General features: G+C 37.3%; 1 protein-coding gene across 1 annotated transcript; it reads right to left on the bottom strand.

Annotated features, from left to right (window-relative positions):
- Window positions 1–973: 973 nt before the first annotated feature.
- Window positions 974–22,339, bottom strand: LOC120308157 (voltage-dependent T-type calcium channel subunit alpha-1G-like). The gene is made up of 4 exons (XM_039343798.1): window positions 22,109–22,339; window positions 18,162–18,354; window positions 12,286–12,455; window positions 974–6,304 (listed from the first exon to the last, which is right to left on the bottom strand). The coding sequence occupies exons 1-4, from the start codon at window positions 22,226–22,228 to the stop codon at window positions 5,444–5,446; spliced, it is 1,344 nt and encodes a 447-aa protein (XP_039199732.1). The 5' UTR covers window positions 22,229–22,339; the 3' UTR covers window positions 974–5,443.
- Window positions 22,340–22,704: the final 365 nt, after the last annotated feature.

The following is a 22,704-nucleotide window of genomic DNA, read 5'->3' as shown; positions in this document are numbered from 1 at the left end:
AAAATATTTGTATCACAAAGTATGCATGCTTTATTTTCCTGAATGCATTAGCTTACAGTAAGTTGTATTGATTGGTCTTTATTGAATATAATTCCATGAAGCAACTCCTTAGTTTTATTGACATTCCAACAATGCTTCCCAAGTACTGAAAAGATACTAATTTTAATTCTTTTTAATTTGAGTGGTGATAGTTCCTCTCATCTCAATGCAGGCTACATTTTGCACTTTAGTTTCTTCCTAACATATTGCACTTTACCTTACTCAGAGATTAGGTATTGAAGGTGTCGGGCACAATAGATTTCATAGTTACTAGACAACTAGTGCACATTTTAACCACTGCAGATACTGCCGGCCATTTGGGTGCCTTAGCAAATTAGGCTGTTAGCAGAAGAGCTGATTCAGATATTTGTTACTATGCAAAAGGCCTAGAACAGGGATCTAGGACAACTTGCCCTGGCCAATTCGCCATGGCCATCTCGTTGTGGGACAATTCAATGCTGTATTGTTTCATTCAGTTACTTTTATTATTGGTGACCATATTTTTGTCAAAATTATCATAATTCTTCCATTTCTGGATTGACATCATCATCATCATCATCATCATCATCATCATCATCATCATCATCATCATCATGTTGGAAGGGACCTTGGAGATCATCTACTCCAACCCCCTGCTCAGGCAGGAAACCCCATACCATTTCAGACAAATGGTTGTCCAGTCTCTTCTTAAAAATTTCCAGCGTTGGAGGATTTGCAGCTTCTGGAGGCAGGTTGTTCCACTAATTAATTATTCTAACTGTCAGGAAATTTCTCCTTAGTTCTAGGTTGCTTCTCTCCTTGATTAGTTTCCAACCGTTGCTTCTTGTCCTGCCTTCAGGCATTTGGAGAATAGCTTGACTCCCTCTTCTTTGTGGCAGCCCCTGAGATATTGGAACATTGCTATCATGTCCCCCCTCGTCCTTCTCTTCCTTAAACTAGACATACTCAATTCCAGCAACCGTTCCTTATATATTTTAGCCTCCAGTCCCCTGATGATCTTTGTTGCTCTTCTCTGTACTCTTTCTACTTTATTTTATTATTATTGGCCACATTTCTGTTCAAATTAATTTATCTTTTGCATTTGTTGAATTGTCCTGCGGTGAGTTGTCCTGCAGCGAGATGGCCACGGCAAGTTGCTTGTGGTGAGTTGTCCCATTACACCTGACCAGGATCACATTGCCTAATTCTGATGCTTCTGCATTGCTCTGTCTCATTAACTTTATTGCCTTTGCATGTCAAATTGATCTAAGTTCCATATATGTATGGGAAAGCCAAACTTGATGCTGTGGGTATACAGACCTCGGGGATAAACATGATGGATGGATGATCGGATGTTCAGAGGAGCATGGTTACATGAAGGACAAAACAAAGGGACACAATTCCTTCACTATACATGAGGTTGATTATCTGCATTTGATGTATAGGGACCAAGTAATTAAGCCAAAAACAAAGGACCGGAATCATTTTGATCATCATAGTGTGCTTTTCCCTACCTTTTACATGAGAAGATTGCAAGGGTTTTTGTAAGAATTGCACTAATTGCCTATATATTAAAATGATTAATAGGTTCAAGAAGAGCAGTCTAATTTAGTTGGTGACCTGGTTAGATTTCATTTCCTGCTCAATGGACTGGAATAATGACAGCATTTGTATATTTATAATTTTCCCCAAGCAGGGTAGTAAGAGTCTATTGGTATGGAGCATTACATGAAAAAAATGAAGATTTTGATAAACAATGCCCCTTTATTTCAGAGTGATTTAAACAATTACCAGTTGTCAAAATTAATTTGGAATGTATTTTTAGGAAAGTGTCCAATGTGAGCTGATTTTATAATCATAATGAAGCATATTTCAGTGTTTAAGATTATACCCTCAAATTCAAACTGGGTTTTAATATATGATTAGGGATTGTTTTCAGTCAATATTTATGTTTGATTTAGTTTCTATATTTAACAAAATGTGGTCTATATGAGTGCATGACCTCGAATATCTACTAACTGGGTTTAAAGCACTTATTAAGACTGCAATGGTAAATACATTTAACAGACAGATTAAGCTGAAATCAATAATTTTAGCAAACATTCATGAGGCTTGAAAAGCAAAGTCATTTTATCCTACTATTCTTTTTAAGAATGAATAAAGAGATAATGTGATCCATAGAAAAGAGCAACTTGGTCACATCAATACTGATAAGTTCACATTTGGACTCTGAAAAGGCTCCCCAAATGGTGCCAGCACAGATTTGAGGATCCTTGGATATGCACAATACTGATTTATCTGAAGAATCATGCTTTTTCTTGGACATAAGAAATCAAAGATATATTCAAAAACTAACTTTCTGCTGCATCTTATATTTGCCAAGTTAGATCAGTACAATAGATAGCTGGAGACTTTAAGAATGTAAGATATTCACAGAGTTCTAATTAGATCTTCTAGTAAGAGCTTCTTTCTAGTGCAAAGGTTAATTTTTAACACGTGAAGCCCAAGTGTGCTTGTAACTCAGTTGAGAAGCTTTTGAGGAGGTTTGGAGAAATGAGTCTGCCTCACATTATCTGATATATAGGTTATACAGAAGGTCCTCTACCTTTGACCAATTTGGGACCAGAATTTCCATTGCTAAATGAGGCAGTCATTAAGCAAGTTGCACCAGATTTTACAAACTTTTTGCTCTGGACATTAAACAACTTCAGCTCTCCCCATTGTTTTTGCCTGTTAGAAGCCCGCTGGGAAGATTCAAATGGCAGCATCACGTGCTCCTGGGGTGCTGTAACTGTCACAAATGCATGCCGGTTGCTAAATGTCCAGATTTTGTGGGGACACTGCAAGGATCATAAATGAGAGGACCAATAGTAAGCCACTTCTTCAGCACTGTCATAACTTCGAACGATCATTAAATGATTGGTTGTAAGTCAAGGATTATTTGTATAAATAGAGAAGCAGCATTTTGGAATCATCTTTTTTATTAGGGCAGAATTTTTTTTAAAAAATGCTGTAAAAGCACTTAATGCAAAACACCATACTATTATTGTGCAAGATATGCTGTTTCCAAGGTGGCATCTGTGGAAGTCAAATCCCCAATGCTTAATTTCTTGGAAAATAATGCTGTGGATCATAGCACTCTAGAAAAAAAGGCTTTTGACTTGAAAAGCCTTACCCCAATGGGGAATTTCTGCTGCTTATTTAGAATTAGAGGAAAGGAAATGCTTGGGGTGTTTTTAATCTATTTGTTCTTCTTCTATTCCAAGGTTAAGCTCTGGCACTGAAAATTGAGTCCTGGCATTCCACTAAAATGGAGAAAAATGTCTAGGACTTGGCATGGTTAATGGTTAAAGCCGAGTGAGGTTAATGCCAACTGGAACTGACTTGCTTGGAAGTTATTCCTCATCAAATTAGCATGTGGATTTATAAGTGTTAAAAAGACAGCAGAACCCATCTCCCAATCTCTCTCTCTCTTAAATCTCTTAAGTGGGAAAAAGAAAAAAACTGAACCTTTCTAGGATTTTTCTTTGATAATTATTTGGATATCAAAATACAGTTGGGGTGTCTCTCTCTCTCTCTCTCTTAAGCAAGGTCAGTAGAAAAAGAATGTGTGAATGGATTGCAATATTGCAAATCAGCATCAGTTTAAGTAAAAAAAAAATACATCCAATTTTGTAACTGCCAGTCCTGTTTGGCTATACGATGCCCTTGTAGGGGGAAAGAACTTTAATTTTTAATTTAATTTCTACAATTTGTTTGATGATGATGAAGATGGCGATGAGGAGGAAGAGGAGAAGAAGTAATCATTCTAGGTGTCTGATCATTAAATTGCCCATTAATGAAATCACTCTGGGCTGCTCTACAGTTGATTGATTAGAAGTTAAGTTAACTTAAAGTTCCTTCACATAATTCTCCTACTGCAGAATGTGAAGCTATTCTTGGCATGCACCTTAGAAGATTCCTTTATGAGGCGCCAATAGGACACACTGAATGACAACAGTATTCTCAGCCTCTCTATTGGGAATTAGAGCAGTTGAGCTACATATTAATCAAGCTACACATACCATTTTATTGATCTATATTGTGTCTTTAACAGTAGACTGACATATTTAACATATCTCATATCTGCAGGGATGTGAATAAATAGTAGGAAACTTCACCTGCTGTATCTGTGGCAAATTTGATTTCCATCCATATGATTTACTCATTTTCACATGTATGTTGCCGATCCTCTTAGCTGCAGGTGCCATTGAAACAAACAGAATGTACACATTTATACTACATATCACAAGTCAAAGGATGTAATTCCTGTTGTTAGACAGTGTATATCTGCCACTACAGAGACTGAGTTTCAGAGGAGCATATGCTTTTCCATAGCACAATGGTTGCACCGCATAAAGATAAACACAAATGTTAAGGACCAAAGTTGCTCAAAAGTAAGCAAGTGTCCACTCTCCTTGGATACATGGGCGTGAAATGTTCCAACTGAGATGGATTTGTAAGCAGCTGATCTTGACCCTCAGGTTAGATTCTTCCACCGAAAGAGAGAGTGAAACAAGACTTTTAGGGGTAGGAAATAGCTGAAGCATCATTTTTTTTCCTTCTGTTTCAACCTACCAGATTTGGGCAGTGGGACCAGAGAATGTTTCTCATCCTAAGAATTCCCGCTCCTTAAGATTTTGAAGATTATTATGGAAAGCCGTAACAAAATATATGTTTGTATATTAGTGGAAGGCAGTTAAATTCTCAGTGTAATGGACATTTTTGCAAATCTGTCTGTCTATAGACTGTTCATTGTTTAATTTCTATATTTCCTTTTGCTTTGCACTGTAATAAAATCCAATTTGGAAACAGATATGGCTAATCTCTGCAGAAAATAGTGGCTGGTTCAGTAAATGAAATGCATTATAATTGCAACAATTCTTATTTATGGTCTATTATGGGGCACATGTTCTCTGTAATGCACTAACGGCTACATCTTGTGCTTTGCAAAAGAAAACAAAAGAAAGAATAAAGAAAAAAGAGGGAGGGTTAAATACGTAATTTTAAAGGTTAAAATATTCATTATTATTTTTTTTTAAAAAAGACCAACATAGTCTCAGGAATATTCTGAGGTACATAAAACAAGAGAAAATAAGTCAAGTTTTTAAGCCACAAAATGTACTACATACTGCCATACTAGGTTCAATTAATTTAATAAAATAGACTATACATATAGACTCTGAACAATGTATTGCTTTTACCCAAGCAGAACTTATGCTTAAGTAAGCGTGATATAGCTTAACCATTCTTCTACCGGCAAGCTCTTTTTTAAACTTTGGATATTTAAAAAAATCAGTGCCATTTTAGAATAGAGAGGTTTAATTTATTACACGAGGGAGGGGAAAAAAAAACTTTTGGCACCAGTAACAGAAAAGAAACCATTTCAAGGGTCAACATCTGGTTGATCAAAGGAAAAACTAGGGAGCGTCAACAAGTCTTTCTTTGGAGTTGGAGTTACTGACAGACTGTCTGGGAGGGTGGAGTCCCCTGCATCCACAGAATCCTTCGAGTCCCAAGATGGAGCACGTCTTCTCAAGCAAACATCTGCACTGGAAGGGGACGCAGTGCAAGACCTCCTTAGTAGCAACCTCTGTTCCTCAGGAGGGTCTATGGATATACACGGGGGACTCATTTTTTTCTTTGGCCGTGTCCCTTGCAAGCCTTCCATTTCACTGAAGACCTGACTGATGAAGCCAGAAGAACTAGATGTGGAATGATGCTGGGGGCTGTTTTCCATGGAACAAATTTCTATGGAATGTCTCCTTTGATCGTCTAACCACGATGATGGTTTTTTAAGAAGACCTTGTGTATCTACACTGTAGCATTTCTTCAGGTCCTTCAAAGGAACATTGCCACTGTTGCCTACATTTCTCTTAGGGGTCTCAGGCTGGACCACTGATGAGGCACTCATGGCTGAACAAGTTCCAGAAGTAAAACAGCTGTTTATTTCTGATACTTCTTGGTCCATTGGATCCCCAGGTAGTTCTTGAAGAGAGTCTGTACAGGCACACAAATCTGGAACATGCTTGGAGATGTTATATTGATTATGGGAATGTTGCTGAGTGTGAACACTTGATCGGACCCAGCTGGCAGGCTCTCTTGCTCCCGAGGATGTCAAAGTGATAGAAAGGTCCTCGGTTGATGGGGCTGACAAATTGGAATCAGAGAGCTCACTCACCTCAGTGTGGAGGTTCTCTCTGCTTTCTGAACTAGGAGTATCCGAGGAGTCATTCTGTATTGCCATCTGTGCCAGGGATGGGGGGGGGGGGTATCAAAGAATCAGATGGGAAGAAACACATGGAAGAAGTATTAGTGCAGGCAAGGTGCAAGATTTAAATGGCATATTAAAGCTGGCAATTGAATTTTAGCTTTTGTGTGTGAGGGACTGACAACTCCAGCAAGCTCCAGTTTCAAGGTTTCTTTATCAGCTGCTCTCATAATGCCCTGCAATCACATTATCTATTTTGCACATGAGGTTTAGGTTGTATGCTCTCTAATTCATGACATTCTGCTTTGGGAGTAGTTGGGAACTCTTGCTATTTTTTAGATGTGCTCAGCCTAAAATTCCCTTTTCCTTATGCTCACAAGAACTGTGATAGAACTGCCTTCAGAATAATCTATATGGCATATCTGGCTCAGAGCCAAGACGTTCCTGCAGAAGACTTTACGGGACAACCTAAGCAGTTGTTTTACTCTTGGGAATGCCTCTTTTAGGCATTCAGGAGCTTAAGTCACATTGATGCTGAATAAAACATGCAAATCAGTGCTCAGTGGAGTATATTACAATAGGTTTGCCTAGTACAGTAGAGCTTGTTTTTTCAAGGCATGAAATCATCCCTAGGAAAGCTTTTATACAACAGGGTCCAGTTCATGGGAGAAGATGGAAATACGTTGATAAGGGTAGGGAGTTGTTGAATTTATTTTTTAAAAAAATCAGTGTTTTTAATTAAAGCTTTTACATGTTTATTTGTATTGCTAACAGAGAAAGAACAATTTTTGGCTTGATTATGCGTTCAGATAAATAAAAGCATGTTGCTACAGTGTTACAAAACTAAAAATGCCGCATAATATTTTTATTTGTTGAAATGGCACTTTTATGTGTCCATGGAGACTGCTGTTAAGGTAAATAAATAATATTTATTAGATTTACTATAAAGGTGAGTTTTAATATACTCACAGAAGATTTGTCAATATTCTTAGAAGGCTCTTGTTTCTACCACTGTAAGTCATATTTACAGAGGTAAATCTGTCTGCCCCCAGAAAAGCAAAGGAAATACAAGAGAGTCTTTAGACCTGCAGGAAGTTATTGAGATGGTTGGGTTCCCACTGGAACTGCTTGTAGAGGGGAGGTGGTTATAATTCTCCCAGTGCTAAACCTGGCAAATCTGCCCCTTGTCAATTTTGGAGCTAGGACTGGACAAGGACTTGAACTCAACATGTCTGCAACTACTAAACTTGGGTTTAGTACCTAGCATTTTGAGAAGTTTTAAAGTTGAAGGATGCAGTAGGTGTGAATACTCGCATTGGGCTGACACTTAGAAGAAAAACACTTTTGCAGTGCACTGGCAAGGAACAACTCCCTACGCAAGGCTTTTCTGTTCTTGAAAATCAGCAGATTGACTCTCACCAAGGAATTCATCACTAATTGCCAGGGCAGCACCAAGAAAAGAAAGGGAAATTGAACGGCAGGAGATTCTGGAACTATAAAAGAAGAACTGCCTGATGTACAAACCGGATTCAGAGAGAAAACACACTGCTGACGTCCAGAAGGCAATGGAAAAAGCAAGGGAATTCCAAAACGACATCTAACTTTGCTGCCTGTATTATATACAGAGTTTTTAGTCTCTATATAAATTCCAATAAATTGTGGATGGCCCTTAAAACAATAAGATATACTGGGCTACCTCACCTGCCCCAATGAAGAATTGGTCTGCAAACAATAGCTATAGTGGAATATAGAACATACGCCTGGTTCAGAATTGGGAAATAAATTATGTTATACTTTATTTATTTATTAAATGTATTGGTCATTTCTCTTACCACAGGGTAACTCTGGGCAGATGTGTATAAAAACCTAAAACGTTCGGGTTTAAATATATACAGTGAATCAGAGGATTTTAAAAATGAATGCTCCGTTGAAATCAGAACATTTCCTCCTGGGACTGATGGATAAACAGCTAGAAAAAAAAAAGTAATGGAACACAATTTTCATATATGATAACTGCAGCAAATTATTGTATGCACAAAGATGAAAATACTTGCCAATACCTACAGTGGAGGAATGGTTGGTAAAGATGACAGAACTTGCCGACTAAGCTGACTTGTCAGATTAGAGAAAAGACAATATCTAAATTATTGATGACTGGAAATCCCATACGGACTTTTTGCATGAAAAACAAAACAAAATAAAAAAGGAGCTTGCAATTTATAGTTCTGATTATTAGGCAGGATCAGTGATTCTCAGTCTTGACAACTTTGAGATTTGTGAACTTCAAATCCCAGAATGCTGGCTGAGGAATTCTGGGAATTGAAGTCCACAAATTTTAAAGTTGCTAAAATTGAGAAACAGTGGGACAGATGATAGAAAGAAGAGAGTCATGAGGTAACTTTACAAAGACAAATTAAAGTATAATTGGTACTTATAACTGGTGTGAAGAAGATTGGAAGCCACTTCTTTATACCTTTTTTATATCTTTTTCTTTTCTACTTTATTTCTTAAAACTTTCAATTATATGTGTTTGTGTTTATGAGGGTACATGCACACGTTTACATGTACACGTAGTGGACTAGAAGACATATGAATTTGAACTAAAATTGGTGGCAGAAAAAAACAAATGAGGAAGGTTTAATGGAATCTCTTGTTGAACATGAAATAAGAAAGTACAAATCCTGGTCTGCAGTTCAATATTAAAAAAATAAGATTATGTCAACAGACATTACAACCAACGAAAACATGCAGAGGAAAAAACAAAGTAGGTGCAGATTGTACTTTTCAAAAATTCATAAGGGTGACGATTGTAGTGAAGAAATAAAGACCTTTTATATGCAAGAGACTACAACTGTTTTAGGCAAAAATGCAGAGACACCACACTCACAACAGTATCAAAACTATGGTCTTCAGTTGAAACATATGGCTGTGATAGCTGAAACATTAGAAAGATTAAATGAAAACAATGAGTTTTGATGCTGGAAAATATTGTTGAGAATATCTTTGGACCACAAAAAGAACAACTAGATGATGTAAAATCAGACAGTTCATTCAAAGAATTAATACTGAAACTAAACCTTAGATACGCAATCCAAAGATGTTTGGATAGATCAAAGGCAATAGAAAAGTTCCACAGAAGAGAAGGAAGTGAGATGACAAAGAAGAAGCTTACAAGAACTCAAAAGAAACAAGTAGTGACAATCTATCAGCCCACTAAGATTGAATGAGCCAAAGAGAAAGTAAATAAAATTCAGCTCAACAAAGAAATAATAAGAAACAAAGAAGTGAGAAGGAAAGAAGAGAGAGAAGAAGGAGACGAAAAGAGCAAGAAATATTATATAGAGTAAAAATGTGAACTTTTATTTTATTTTATTTATTTATTTTATTTTTTGTATCACCAATACTTCATGTATAATCAGTTAGAGCAAGAATAAAACAGCAGACATGAAATGAACTCATAGTAAATATTATAAATAAAATAAAATAAAAATTATAAATAAAATTAACTTTCTCCCTCAGGTCTGTCAGCTGCTTCACAATGCTGAGGGCAGGACTGCCCTCTCCTGGTTTAAAACAAAGGTGCATAGAAGAAATGAACTGGCCAAAAGGACAGAGGGAGGCTCCTATTGATGGGGTATGACCTCTAAAACTGGTTCTCCCTTTATTAGAGATGTGCCAATCCTGGACTGCCTGAGCCATCTCATAGTCTAAGTGACAGTGCTCATCTCCATTTCTTAGTTGAGGGAGCCAGTGTTGTTCAAAGATATTTTTGAGGCACATGGAACGCTGCTACCTTCCTACCAAAGTGGTACCTCTTTATCTACTTGCATTTGCATGCTTTCAAACTGCTAGGTTTGGCCAGAAGCTGGGGCAGTAATGGGAGCTCACTCTGTCGCATGATGCTCTGGTTTCGAGCCTGGTTTGTCAGCTATCCGGCAACTTTAATAGCTGAGCCATTGTACCCCATTTTATACACTGTATATACAGTGTATAAAAAAATCTTAATAAATTGGTACACCCATCCTCCAGGGATATCTCTGTATCACTTCCATGCCCCCTTGCAGCTTTTCCACCCTGACATAGGGTATATATATATTTGGGCCGATAGAGTGCATTGTAAAAAAAAACCAAGGCATATATGTATGTATGTATGTATGTATGTATGTATGTATGTATGTATGTATGTATGTATATATGCATGTATGTATTATGCATGCATGCATGCATGTATGTATGTATAAAATAAGGTACGGTTGGCTGAAATAACGAATTCTTCAGGAGGCTTCTCAATCTAGCTTCTCATTGTTGATATATTTTGCAATCCATGGATGATTAGAGGACTAATTGCTCTGGAGATTTTTAGCCTTTCAGTTCAATAGATTAATCAATCACATTTGGAAAAGCACCCAACACACCTGGTATTATGATATGGAATAATCACTCAATTGAGCCTCTCTCAAAACATCCTTCCCCTTGAGAGCTTAACTCCCTTGGAGAGGGGAGAGTCTGTGATAAGCGGGAAATAAAGGGTCAGGACCAAGAAGATGTATAATATTTCAAGGTAGTAAAATAGCAGTACTTCTGGTTTCCTTTAAAGTACCTCCAGTGTAGTCAACTTTCCACAAAGCAAAAACATATTGATTATAATCTCAGTGCTAAAAGTAGTTATCAATTTATTCTACTATCTTTCTCTTCATAGTGACCCTGGAGCTCCTTGTCTGTGCACTGCTACAAGGAGAGAGAAATAAGTTTGGAAAAACGGGGGGAGGGTGTTATCCCAACACTACACTGTGTACCTGGGACAAGCTGAAACTTTTCTCAGTGAATGGGAAATGAGAATGGATTTTGCATGGCTGTTAGATGGCCTTCCTAGTTTGGGAATACACAAGATCTAAAACACAAGATGTTACACTATTTGTAGCATCAACTCTTGGTCAATTCTGCCTTGAAATACTTTGTGAAAATTAGCCTTATACACAACGGAGGCTTGATGCTTAGTAACATTAAGTCTTTGGCTGCTAATTATAATGGCCAAGTAGGCAGCTAATGAGACTTCTTATCTTTGGGGTACTGATTAAAAAGGTTTGGACTGTTAGCTTTTTAACAACAAGAAGCACATTCAGGAGCTGGAGCCATGAAATCGATCTGATTGTTTGTTATTATACCCTGGACTAGGCCAGCATTGATTTAATAGACTTTAGGAATTTAGCCTGCCACTTTAATACTCCATATTAATGTAAACAGTTGCCTTGGAAAAAAATGCACTTTATTTGGTTAGCAGGGAAAAGGAAATAATGGTTTTAAATAAACTGAGCTCTGAAGTAATCTTAAATTTGTATAATATGCTATTTGGAGAAAATGACAGTGATCTTTTGCATTTAAGATTACAATTTTTCAATCCTAAATGCAAAAGATCTAAATTAAAAAAAACATAGATAAAAATTGTAGAATTTTCAAGAGAGTTCCACTGTCAAGCTGAAAGGCTGGCATCATAAAATGCTTGGGCCAACGAGACTTAAAAATTCATTTAATGTAAAGAATAGTCAACACACGGAAAAAATAAATTTCTTAAAAATAATATTGTGATAAATTGATGCAGTTATGAAGGTAGATGTTCTATAGGAGGCACAACTACATAGCTAGGGGACATCAAAAGAGGGAATTAGAAGTAGTCAGCAGACTAAAACAGCATTTGAATAAATTTGGGTGTAGTCTGCCAGCAAGACTCAAGAACAAGGACTGGATCAGGATAAAGTTATCACTTCTTGCCAGATATTAATGCTTTTTTCATGAAGTCATACATGTGACTTGCACAGCCCACATTGGCCAACACAGTTACTATGGTCCCGCTAGATGTATGTTCTACTCATCAGAGAGAGAGGAGCCTGGACACATTATTTCAACCTTTCTAATTTTTTTCTGCTTCTTATATAATTTTGCAATCACATCAGATTAAGCCTGCAGCTTGCACGTTGAATGAAAATAAATGAGAGGACCACCTTGCTAGCCCAGCTTACCTGTCTACGAAGTAGCCGTTCTGCACATGGAGAACGTGCAGGTGGAGCAACTTTGGGTTTGCTTTCCCAGTCAAGATTGTATTGGGGCTTGAGAGGGTGGAATCGATTTCTGGCAATGTGTAGAGCAGCATCAATACTCGCAGGCTGAGACTGCACCGACGTAGCTGACCCTGAGGAAAGGACAGGAAACTTGAGAAATCACATCTAACAGATTCCGTTCCTTAATTTCATTTCTAATGATCAAATTCAGATTGTCTCTAAAGTAGCAAATCCTCTGAAGTAGTGAAGAAACTTAATCAGCAAGTCTCTATTTGGGGACTTACTGGTATGGCTAATGCAGGACAAGAGCAGTGGTGGCTGGCTGTATCAACAGTAAAGGCATTATGTAGGCAGGCTTCAGACTCTAGAAAAGCTGGAAACTCTGGAATAAGAAGCGGCTAAGAAATGGTCTAAGACAGGCATGTCAAACTCGTGACGTCATGTGACGTGTGACGTATCAGAGCTTTTTCTCCATTGCCGGCAATGGGGTGGGCACAGTTTTGGGATGACGTGTCTGGCCCACGGGCCAGCAGTTTGACACCCCTGGTCTAAGAGAACACATCCACAACTGAATAGAGATCTCATCTCTGCAGCTACTTTACACATGTGGTGTGCTTGATTCCTGGCATATACAGATAATCCTCAGTTTACAACAGTTCATTTAGTGACCGTTCAAAGTTACAACAGCACTGAAAAAAGTGACATGACCATTTTTGACACTTGTGACCTTTGTGGCGTCCCCACAGTCACGTGATCAAAATTTGGATGCTTGACAAACTGGTTCGTATTTAGCACGGCTGCAGTGTCCTGGGATCAAGTGATCATTTTTTGTGACCTTCTGACAACCAAAGTCAATGGGGGAGACAGATTCATTTAATACCCAGTTGTAAATAACTTTACAACTGCAGTGATTCACTTAACAACTGTGGCAAGAAAGGTCGTAAAATGGGGCAAAGTTCACTTAACATATGTCCCACTTAGCAACAGAAATGTTGGACTCAATGGTGGTCGTAAGTCGAGGGCAACAAGTACTTCCAAAGCATTTCCATAAATTGGCTCTGGAGGAGATGGGAAGACCATTCAGATTGGGGTTGTGTTTTGTTTTTTGAATGTGTATGAGAAGAAGTAATTCTACTCTGGGAATTCAAGCCTATAATCTAGTAATACATGCTCTCTCTCTTAGAATCTTGTTTTTGATAAAAGGAAAAAAAATCACCATTTAACCAATAGTGATAAGGCATTAGGAAGGAACTGCCACAAAATTCGAAACTCTGTTTCTGCTAATGCATTCTCACATGGGGAAAACAAATAATTGTGGTGACTATATCTTGATTAAGTGACTGCAAAATTAATATATCCGAGTCTCTAATGTTATCCAGAACCAGACAAGAGTTTAACCACAGAAAACGAACCCAGAGGGATATACAGATATACAATTATGCCACTTAAGCATCTGGCACAGTGTAGATGGCAGCCTCCCAAAAGTGGGATGAGGAGAGAGAAGATGGATAGATTCTATTCAGAATAAATATGAGACTAAAAAGTATTATTTAGCTTATGAGTAAATTTTAGATTATTTTTAATAGTTTAACATGATTGAATTTATATTATTTTTGGTATTATTGTTTGATTATATTATTATTTTTGGTTTTTAATTTGTTAATATTTATTTTGAAAAGGAGTTAAAGAATATTATGGATTTGATTGTTAGTAGAGTTGGGTAATGTTAGTTAGATTATGATTGCTTATTTGTAACCCTGTAATCAGCTCTGGGAAGTGGGGGGGGGAGGGATTTGGATTATATATTGTAAAAAATTTTTAAAACTTTTAATTAAAAAAAAAATGGGATGAGGAGTGATGGTGATTCCCAGGACAGTTGCACTTTCTTTCAGGAAACAGGCAGCAGAGATGTATTGCCATTGCCTTCCCTCATCAAAGATGTCTTTGAATTTTCAACATATCAGTGCCCAAGTATAGAAATAATTGGAAAGGAATGGCCAGCGGAGAGGAAGTAGCCAGCGGGGCATAGATGTGATGGTTTGTTGTAGAGAAACAAACAAGCCCTTCCTTTTCTGACGTGTCCATTTTGTTCCAGATCAGAGCTTTTTCTCCACAGATCAGAGTTTTATTTTCAAATATTCCACACTTTTCCAAACTAGGACTTTTCTAAAACAGAGCAGTACTCTTTTTTTGTAAATTCCCAATTGAATTATGCCTCTGGTTTTTGTACATTCGTGGAAAGTTCAAAACAATCACATTATCTACTAAGTTCTTTAGGTTGCAAGTGAAATCACCTTTGCCACGTCTAATAAATAACACATTATAGGAAGAGGCATGATGTGGGGCAATCCCATATTCTTTTCCCCAGTTTCTGATTTATAGAGAAAAGGTGGATACGAAGGGCGAGTGGATATAGGTTTCCTGTGGATGCTCCCACTACATTCACTGGCTACTTTCTTATTCCCAGATCTAGGATTGTAACGTTTGCAGCACACAGAACCTTATAAAACTTTTCCCTACAAGATCCAACACGATCTTTTTGTGGGGAAAAAAAAGCAATTAGAAAAAGTAATTCATTGTATCTGAACCATCTCCCACAGAAAGAACCTCATTTGTCCTGGACTGTTTCCCAGAATATCTCCCCTATTATGCAGGATTATTGAAACAAATAACTTTTGCAAAGGCCAAGTTTACTTAAACACAACATCCTTTTCCAGCTTGAAATCTCATGTTAATCTTATTAACATATGGTGATATATGGCCTTAAGTAACCGCATAGCACTTTAGAGAATTGCATATTAATAAACAGAGGTCACTGCAATCATTTCTGAAAGTCAACTTTTTCACAGATGCTAAGTGTCAAACCAGAGGTCGCTCTGTTTTGGTCAGACGTCAGGCTTCATCGCTGGCAGGACAGTGTGAGGGTTGTGGGTCCCCTATCTCTTCATTTGTTAGACCAATACACTAGGCTAACAAATGACAAAGAAGTGTAATCCTCTCCCGCATAACTTTCAGCCAGTTTCTTTTTTCATTTCTTAATTTCTTGAATGTTCTGCAAACTATAGTTCCATACCCTGAATGGAACTAAAGATAAAGTTTTTGCATCTTGCAGATGTGTAAAGGTACTATAAACAGTTAAAATGAAGAAAAAATGATAATTTGTAATCATGAAATAGCCTGATTTCTGATTCATATGCTTTGATTTCCTACTTGAGGAAGAACTCAAAGAGCCCCTAATTCATTTCTGGGTTATGAAACATACATAGCTGTTTTCTATTTGGCCAAAGGCTTGCAATTGCCTTTATAAATAGAGAGAAAAAAGTTTGCAGAAAAATATTCACAAAGATTGCACAGTCTAGTTAGAAGCCTACATTCACTGACCCCCCTCCCCATTTTACACTATATAGATTTGATTCCAGGTGAACAATCTATCTCATTTTTTTCCTGAAAGCCCTGATAAGGGTCTGCCTGTGGTCAGTGCTCAATCACATCTGAACCGTATTAATTGCTTTCTATTGCAGGCATGGATTCCCAAAATTGAATGCTCCCTCTTTGGCCCATAGGCATGGATGCACACGTGTGCCCATCCTCACCATTCTTTTCATACAGGCTAGTCTTAGAGAGCCAGCTTAATGTAGTGGTTAAGGCACCAGGCTACAAACGAGGAGACTGTGAGTCCTAGTTTGGTTTTAGGCATAAAACCAGATGGATGACCTTGGGCTAGTCTCTCTCTGCCAACCCTAAAAAGAAGAAGGCAAAGGCAAACCAATTCTGAAAAACCTTGCCAGGCATCTAGGCAATCTGAAGGAAAAGGTATAGGAAAGGTTGGGAGCCACTGTTCTAGAAGAAATCCATCTCCCACTGTATTTCAAGGATGGCAACTTGTTTTTTGTGAATGCTGAAAGAAAAAGACCTATTCTGTTTTGGAAGCAATTAAAAGGCATATGATCTCTTTTTGGGGGCAGTCTTCACATTGATCCTTGGACATTTTTGTTTTTCCAGGAATTTGAGGACACCAGTTTGACGTTTGGGGTACCATGTCCCAAGTATTTTGGGAAAACAGAATATTGTTTTGATGTAGGTTCTACTGGGATTTTAGCTGCTGCATTTATTATGATTTTTATTGTTATATGAAATATGTTGCTACTTTTTTATTTTATCCTGTATTGCCAAGAAATTTATACACTGCCTAGGGAACTGTGATTCATAGTTGGTTTATAAATGTCATTTATATTCATATGCAAGTATAAATTATGGATACTCTAGTATTTTTAAAAAATATATGCTATATCTAGATGTTAGTTCATCTTCATTATAAAACTTCAGTTTTCTGTTGTATTACCAACCAGATTGATACAGCATAAGATTCTAGTGGTTTTTTTTGTTTAGATTTTGTTGTTGTGCTTCCCTGAAATCAAGCTTGATTCCTTGATTTTGACATTCTAGACATGGATAATTTTATAAACTCTTAAGTTATGCTATGTTGAATACTGCATGTGATTTTACATTATTTTATGCTAAGCTAAAGTGTCAAGGTATCCTTGCTTTGCTTAATAGCTATAGTTTCTGCATTTTTATTCCTGCTGCTAAACAGCAATTAATATGCAAATTTTAATATCTTTCTACTAACCTCTTCACATATTGTACCTTTCTCAAGTGCTGGGTGAAGACACTTGACAATAAATTCTCCTTGATCCTAAAACAGGCTTTCTGAGAGAGAGAGATTAGGAGAGAAACTAGTCTCAAACCATCCCCTAGGATTCTTGTTAAGGAAACCTTAGTTCTTCTTCCGGGGACTTTAATAAGATTGCTTTTCATTGCAGAGAGCAGAGAAGTGATGGTGCAATTTCAACTCTTTAGAAAAACGAATACTGTATAGATGTTGTCCTATCACTTCACATTACTGCTAAGGGAGAGCAGTACTCAGCCTGAAACAAGTTGGAGTGGCTAATAAAGGGCTGCCACACAAAATAAACACTCCTGCATCACTCCCTATTCTCATCCTGTAATATTGTTGGAGATGCAATCTCATTGTATTGTATATTCTTCTTCCCCACCTATTCCACCGCTCTGTGTTTGGTCAGGCAGAATTTTCAGCAGTGCCACAGCAAGATTCACAGCTTTTCATTGTGTTAGGAAGAGGGGTGGCAATGTCACATGGGAGCCTTAGTTTGTCTTAGCATCCGTTGTAAATTAATCTAACAAGTTTGAGTTCCAATTTACACGTCTTAAAAAAAAATGTATACCTAAGATATTTTACAATGGAGAAAACAAGTGAAGACATGAAATGACTTGATGAGTGTACTTACAGCAGTGAAGGACAAGTTTAACGATCCAAAGATTTGAGCAAGGAGCAATCCCTAGAAAAGTTCAGGTTCTTTTAAAAAAATAAGGGCCTTGCTCTACGTTACATGGGTGTATGATTCATGGAAAAAGCTGTTTCAGGTGGGCCAATCTGGAGTGGTAAAACAACGTGAGGCAGGTGATCTGTCACTCTTCCCTGGTCTAAATAATTGCCATGCTATTTCATATAAAACTTGGTAGGAGAGGTTTTAGCAGAGAAGCAACAAGAAATTGAGCATTCTTGCCAGCCCAGCTTGTTTCTTGTCCTCATCATCCATTTCCATTTCAAGTCAGCTGGGATTTGTATGGATTTATGCACAAGGCCCATTCAATTCGACAATCCGGAATTTCAGTCTCAGCACTAGACTTCCATACACCTTGCAAAATATATCCAAGGTTTAAAAAAGGCAAACCAACTAACACTTCCATAAAGCTCTACCTGGGAAGCCACATTTGTATGGGTTTTTTTTTTTTTTGAGGCAAATGCTTTGTACCTGACTGAGATTTTTGATGAGTTGAGTTTTTTTCTCCCGAGGAAGTATCATGGGGGCCAGTATCTGGAGCCTGAAACATATAGCTGTCATTTGGCAGAGAATGGGTGCGGCCCACAGAAGTCTTCCCTACTCTCAGCAGATCCTGATTTGATGAGAGAATCAGGGGGTCATCATTAATGGAAGGAATATCAGTCTAAAAAAAGAAAAAAAAGAGAAAGAGAATGTCACAGAAGTGGAAAAAGCATGTGTGTACTGGAACTGTGGTGACAACCACTGCAACAGACATGAGATGTGGTGAGCATGCAATTTATTAGGCTGTACAACTTCTAGTATAACCAAATGAAATTGCACACATGAGTTGACCAGGAAGCAATAACCCTACATTTTTACTATTACTAAAGCACCAACATAGAATGAACCACATTAAAAACAAAATATACAATACAGGGGAACAGGGAAACAACATTACAACAATAAACCATGACTATTTCGGGATTAGTTGAACAAGCATCATGCCTCAAGGCTTGGTTAACAGTTGCATGCTTTGCAAAACTTTAGTCTTTTAAATGAGTAATACAAATCTTTTCAATCTCTTCCTGCTCAAAGGAAGCTTTTGCAGGAATCAGCTCATAATTCTAGCTAATTTTTTTTAACAAACAGGGAGCTACCTTGATCTATGGAAAGTATATTCTGTTTGTGACCTTTATTTTGTATTGCTAAAAATAAGCCTGCATATACAAGCAGAATTACAAAGGAACATTGATAATGTATTTTCAACAATAAGGAAAATATTTTAAAAGAAAAAAAAATCTAAATAATAAAAATGTACTGTTACAAAAGTCTCTGGTCTCATTCCAGCTGAAATATGATGTTAGATTTTTTAATCTAATTCACAGTGAAACAAAATATAAATAGAGTACCTATTATACAGTATGTTTAGCCAATAGTTTTTAATTTCCCTAACACATAGAACGAATTTAACTCTTGTTTTCAATTAAGGATTTAGATATTAGAATTATCTATAGCTAATGATTCAGATAAACACAGTTAAATGCATTGTACACTACTATCAAGTCTTTTTTATCTGTTAAATTAGATGATATCCTAATTCAATTAAAATCAGTGGAATCTTATATAAATGATCTTCCCCTCCCTACTGCAGTGATATATTTCATTTTATGGCAAATACTGGGCTATGCCCAGACAGCTTCAATGAATGTATGTGCAAGTTGTGGAAATTCATTTGACAAGATAAAATTGACATTAATTACGGTTTGGATAAATCTATACCAGCTGCTCCAGCTGTTGTCTACATATAGATTTTTTTAAAAAAACTTTTATTATCTTTGCTTTTCTGTATGCATTTGCTCTTCTAACAATACTGTCAGCCTGAGCAGATACAGGTTACTTCCAAATAAGGCTTTCATCACTTTGCCTTCAAAACCATTCCTACTTTTTCCCATGGTTTCATTTCTTTTAGTAGAAATAGAAATCTAAAATCTGTTAAGATAGGATAGATGGAATAGTTGCAGTTTGTCATTCGGTTTGGCATCTAGAACAGGGGTGTCAAACTCAATTTCATTGAGGGCCACATCAGCATTGCGGTTGTCCTTGGGGTGGGAGGGTAGGTGTGGCCAGGGTGGGCACGGCCTGCTGGGTGAGCGTGGTTGGAGTGGGTGTGGCCTACTGGGCGGGCATGGCCAGCTCTACATCGCGTCAAGAGTGCCTGTGGGGGCAGGGGTGGGATAGAAGGGGGTGGGACCAGGGCAAGCGCCAAGGCATGGTCCACTGGAAGAGCCTGCTGAAACCCCTCCCCCAGAGCCCATCAAGCCGATATGTGAAGTAAGTGAGGGCCATTTGCTAGCCACTTCCAGGCGATGGTGCATTTCTTCATTCCTCACAAAGGGTGACACCTCCCCAGCACGCACCCAGGGGGCAAGACCAACGTGGCAGGGGCCGGTCCCTTGCTGTTTACAGACAGCCTTGTGGAGCTAAAACTGAATGCGTTTCAGCATAGATGGCCACCACAAAATTGTACATTGGCTCCCAGGCGGCCAGGGCCGGGGCCAAGGCAGCAGGGGCCATTTCCTCACTGTTTCCAGGATGGCTTCGTGGGCCACAGGAAACCACATCGCGGGCCATATCTGGCTCCCGGGCCTTGTGTTTGACATGTCTGATCTAGAATGTTCTACTTTTTGAAAAACCTTTAGGATACTTCAGAATAGACTTACTACTCATTACTAACTTAAGACTCATTAATTTCAATGAGATATGATACGATTTAGTCTGGATCCAACCCAATCTTTTAGAAATTTACTGATTTTTCAAAAGAATATGAACGCACACATGTGTTCTTAGATATTTAACTTTGCCAAATTATAGAACTGTAAAATAATTGGATACTGTACAGTCTGAAACAACAAGAGTAAAAGTATCCATGGAGATTAGTAAATTAGTCAACATAAATAAACTGTTAATAATAATTACAATAAGCTCTTGGGTCTTGTTGGAGTAAGAATGACCTAATAGCTTAGATGAAAAGCAATAGAGAATGTTTTCCATTGTTGTATTTAAGCACCAATCTTAATTAGTAGCAGTTTTATGAAGAATTCACTTCTTACAACTAAATCATACTGAGAAAACACAGTGGGATAAGGTGTCAGATTAAGTCTAAATATTATAAACCACACATAATATTTGCTAATTAAATACACTGTAAAACACAGTTGGTGCAGTTATACCCATAGTTCCCTAAGAAGAAATAAAACTCATTTTATATTTGTGATATATCTGAAACTGGCCTTAAAACAAAAAATGATGAATTTTGTAACATACTGAACTCTTTCAAAATATTTTTAAAATTAAAGGGCCACATTTTAAAAACATAGCTTTTCTCAATTGTATTAATAGTCCTGAAAGGTTTTTTATATATTATGTAATAATATAAAAGCAATTCACATTAAAACAATTTGAATTATTCATATGGAAGGTATGCATTCTTAAATAATATTTAAATTTGTTTACAAGCTTCTACAGTTTGTCTGAAGTTAGAGGTCTTAATATTTTCGTCAAGTGAATGGATTGACTTGTGATTTGATACAAGTAATCTATGGGACTTTAGAGTTTTCCGGAGCCATAATCCTACTTTATGATTTATCTTGATAGATGGTAAAATGCTCCCCTTCATTTGGTATCTCATTTTGAATGGAAATTCACCATTCGAAAACTTTCACCGGAGCCTTCTAAGTCTTTTGCAAATGATGCCATGAAGCATGATGGGAAATACCGTCACGGTTTAAGAGAGATGTGTCCCACACAAGTAATAACTGTTATGGCAATCTACTAGAATGATAAGAGAATTCATCAACACAACACACAGCTTAAAAGTAGATATGTGAACAAGAGAAAAATAAGAATGGATCCGCTTAATGTTGGGAAGGAGTTATGTCTGTTGTACAGCAGAAATAAAGCATTTGATCGCTATTAAGCAGCTAATAATATCTAATGTTTCAGGAGGAGATGGTTAAAGCAGGGCTCAAAATACTGATAAACATGTTTCACAATGTTTTAAAAAGCCATTTTTGATTAAAATTTTAGAGTGTAAGTTGAGAAAACTTCCTAGACGTCTGTTTGTAACAGTTTTGATTCAAAGTGGGATCCTTTATATCATGGCATTTTCCATGTAACTGTAAGCAATGTAATCACCTTGAAGTTGCTTGATATACTTTTCAAGAGAATCTGATTTTCTTAGTGGGTAATACACATAACAAGGAGTACAAACACACCTCAAAGGTAGTATTGAGGCTAATCCCAATGGAACAGATTTCTTTATGCTAATAAAAGGTTAAGAACTGCTCATCTGAAAATGCCATAGCTGATATTACCCTCTTGATAACAGTATTTAGAACCCTGTTAGCATCATAAAATACAGCGACCAGTGTATGTACATTGCTCTCCAGGGCATTAAGTAAGAGTGTGTTATTATCATCAGGTAAAGAGTCATCCGTCAGAGCTAAGGACCAGGAATTTTCAGAGAGAATATCTGACGTCAGAGACAAAGCCTCCATCTCAGCTAGAGGGATCTAAACAAGGGAGAGATGATCAAACATAAGAAACCAGGACACATATAAAGTCTTTGAGAAAAAAGAAAGCTATTACCACAATCATTATGCTTTAAACAGTGAGGTGCTTCCCCTGCTACAGTATTAAGTGCATTTGTGTCATGTACATTATTGTGTAGCTAAGATCATCAGAAAAAGCAACTATTTCTTTTTTTTTGTCTTCTTCCTTTTTTTTCCTAATTAATTTAACCAGGCTTACAAATAAGCAAAATGGAAGCCACAAACTGCACCGATAATACTGTCTTTGAGGGATCAAAGTGCTAGCATCTCCAGAACATTTAAAAACTATCCTAATTATATTTAAATGATACATATTTTCAGAAATATAATTCTATAGCTCCGAATTTCAAAACACTAGGGCAGCACTCTCTTTCTAGTAGTCACTGTCTCTGATGTTTTCAGGGTTTTGTTTTTTGTTTTTT

Source organism: Crotalus tigris, unplaced genomic scaffold, assembly GCF_016545835.1.
Source record: "Crotalus tigris isolate CLP2741 ecotype Arizona unplaced genomic scaffold, ASM1654583v1 scf7180000017551.9496454, whole genome shotgun sequence".
Classification (NCBI taxonomy): domain Eukaryota; kingdom Metazoa; phylum Chordata; class Lepidosauria; order Squamata; family Viperidae; genus Crotalus; species Crotalus tigris.
This window is presented reverse-complemented; position numbering and strand designations above follow the sequence as displayed.